The 3,082-nt window shown below is 51.0% G+C and overlaps 1 protein-coding gene across 1 annotated transcript in view; it reads right to left on the bottom strand.

Annotated features, from left to right (window-relative positions):
• Window positions 1-1,216: 1,216 nt before the first annotated feature.
• The window catches only part of LOC124018300 (ras GTPase-activating protein 3-like), a 33,152-nt gene continuing 31,286 nt past the window's right edge, over window positions 1,217-3,082 (bottom strand). Inside the window, exon 9 of the mRNA XM_046333575.1 lies at window positions 1,217-1,400. Within this exon, the coding sequence (XP_046189531.1) occupies window positions 1,217-1,400 (184 nt within the window). The remainder of the gene's footprint in view (window positions 1,401-3,082) is intronic.

Consider the following 3,082-nt stretch of genomic DNA (forward strand, 5'->3'; position numbering starts at 1 on the left):
CTACAGTACCCCCCTTTACATTAGGTATCTACAGTACCCCCCTTTACATTAGGTATCTACAGTACCCCCCTTTACATTAGGTATCTACAGTACCCCCCTTTACATTAGGTATCTACAGTACCCCCCTTTACATTAGGTATCTACAGTACCCCCTTTACATTAGGTATCTACAGTACCCCCCTTTACATTAGGTATCTACAGTACCCCCCTTTACATTAGGTATCTACAGTACCCCCCTTTACATTAGGTATCTACAGTACCCCCTTTACATTAGGTATCTACAGTACCCCCCTTTACATTAGGTATCTACAGTACCCCCCTTTACATTAGGTATCTACAGTACCCCCCTTTACATTAGGTATCTACAGTATCCCCCCCTTTACATTAGGTATCTACAGTACCCCCCTTTACATTAGGTATCTACAGTACCCCCCTTTACATTAGGTATCTACAGTACCCCCTTTACATTAGGTATCTACAGTACCCCCTATACATTAGGTATCTACAGTACCCCCCTTTACATTAGGTATCTACAGTACCCCCCTTTACATTAGGTATCTACAGTACCCCCCTTTACATTAGGTATCTACAGTACCCCCCTTTACATTAGGTATCTACAGTACCCCCCTTTACATTAGGTATCTACAGTACCCCCTTTACATTAGGTATCTACAGTACCCCCCCTTTACATTAGGTATCTGCAGTACCCCCTTTACATTAGGTATCTACAGTACCCCCTTTACATTAGGTATCTACAGTACCCCCCTTTACATTAGGTATGTACAGTATCCCCCCTTTACATTAGGTATCTACAGTACCCCCCTTTACATTAGGTATCTACATCCCCCCTTTACATTAGGTATCCACAGTACCCCCTTTACATTAGGTATCTACAGTACCTCCCTTTACATTAGGTATCTACACCCCCCCTTTACATTAGGTATCTACATCCCCCCTTTACATTAGGTATCTACAGTACCCCCCTTTACATTAGGTATCTACATCCCCTCCCCTTTACATTAGGTATCTACAGTACCCCCTTTACATTAGGTATCTGCAGTACCCCTCTTTACATTAGGTATCTACAGTACCCCCCTTTACATTAGGTATCTACAGTATCCCCCTTTACATTAGGTATCTACAGTACCCCCCTTTACATTAGGTATCTACAGTACACCCCCCTTTACATTAGGTATCTACAGTACCCCCCTTTACATTAGGTATCTACAGTACACCCCCTCACCTTTACGTTAGCCGAGGTCAACATCAGGTCTCTCAGAGGGCCGTAGTGGTCAGAGGGGAACACATGGTCCTCAGTGTAAACTATGTTTAAACGAAGAGAACCCAACTCATCCACTTTCACCGGCTTCCCTCCGTTATCCCTGGGCTGCAGAAAGTACCTAGGGAGGAGGGGAGGATGGAGAGAGAGAGAGGAGGGGAGGATGGAGAGGGGAGAGGAGGAGAGGATGGAGAGAGAGAGGAGAAGAGGAGGAGAGGATGGAGAGAGAGAGGAGGGGAGGATGGAGAGAGAGAGGAGGAGAGGAGGAGAGGATGGAGAGAGAGAAAGGAGGGAGGATGGAGAGAGAGAGAGGAGGGGAGGATGGAGAGAGAGAGGAGGAGAGGAGGAGAGGATGGAGAGAGAGAGGAGGGGAGGATGGAGAGAGAGAGAGGAGGATGGAGAGTGAGAGGAGGAGGGGAGGATGGAGAGAGAGAGAGAGGAGGGGAGGATGGAGAGAGAGGAGGAGAGGATGGAGAGAGAGAGGAGAAGAGGAGGAGAGGATGGAGAGAGAGAGAGGAGGGGAGGATGGAGAGAGAGAGGAGGGAGAGGATGGAGAGAGAGAAAGGAGGGGAGGATGGAGAGAGAGAGGAGGGGAGGATGGAGAGAGAGAGGAGGAGAGGAGGAGAGGATGGAGAGAGAGAGAGGAGGAGGATGGAGAGAGAGAGGAGGATGGAGAGTGAGAGGAGGAGGGGAGGATGGAGAGAGAGAGGAGGAGAGGAGGAGAGGATGGAGAGAGAGAAGAGGAGAGGAGGAGAGGATGGAGAGAGAGAGAGAGGAGGATGGAGAGAGAGATGAGGAGGAGAGGGTGGAGAGAGAGAGGAGGAGATGATGGAGAGAGAGGAGGATGGAGAGTGAGTGGAGAAGAGGAGGAGAGGATGGAGAGAGAGAGAGGAGGGGAGGATGGAGAGAGAGAGAGAGGAGGATGGAGAGAGAGATGAGGAGGGGAGGATGGAGAGAGAGAGAGGAGGGGAGGATAGTGAGAGAGAAGAGGAGAGGAGGAGAGGATGGAGAGAGAGGGAGAGAGAGAGAGGAGGATGGAGAGAGAGATGAGGAGGGGATGATGGAGAGAGAGAGAGAGGCGGAGAGGATGGAGAGAGAGAGGAGGATGGAGAGTGAGAGGAGAAGAGGAGGAGAGGATGGAGAGAGAGAGAGGAGGGGAGGATGGAGAGAGAGAGAGAGGAGGATGGAGAGAGAGATGAGGAGGGGAGGATGGAGAGAGAGAGAGAGGAGGGGAGGATGGCGAGAGAGAGAGAGGAGGATGGAGAGAGAGATGAGGAGGGGAGGATGGAGAGAGAGAGAGAGGAGGGGAGGATGGCGAGAGAGAAGAGGAGAGGAGGAGAGGATGGAGAGAGAGGGAGAGAGAGAGAGAGAGGAGGATGGAGAGAGAGATGAGGAGGGGAGGATGGAGAGAGAGAGGAGGAGAGGAGGAAAGGATGGAGAGAGAGAGGAGGAGAGGAGGATGGAGAGAGAGAGGAGGATGGAGAGAGAGAGAGAGAGGATGGGAGGATGGAGAGAGATAGAGAGGAGGGGAGGATGGAGAGAGAGAGGAGGATGAAGAGAGAGAGAGGAGGTTGGAGAGAGAGAGAGGAGGGGAGGATGGAGAGAGAGAGAGAGGGGAGGATGGAGAGAGAGGAGGATGAGAGAGAAAGGAGGAGAGAAGGGGAGGATGAGAGGATGAGAGAGAGAGGAGGATGGAGAGAGACAGAGAGAGAGGAGGATGGAGAGAGAGAGAGAGAGAGAGAGAGAGAGGAAGATGGAGAGAAGGGGGAGGATGGGAGGATGGAGAGAAGGGGAGGATGGAGA

Source organism: Oncorhynchus gorbuscha, unplaced genomic scaffold (assembly GCF_021184085.1).
Source record: "Oncorhynchus gorbuscha isolate QuinsamMale2020 ecotype Even-year unplaced genomic scaffold, OgorEven_v1.0 Un_scaffold_472, whole genome shotgun sequence".
Classification (NCBI taxonomy): domain Eukaryota; kingdom Metazoa; phylum Chordata; class Actinopteri; order Salmoniformes; family Salmonidae; genus Oncorhynchus; species Oncorhynchus gorbuscha.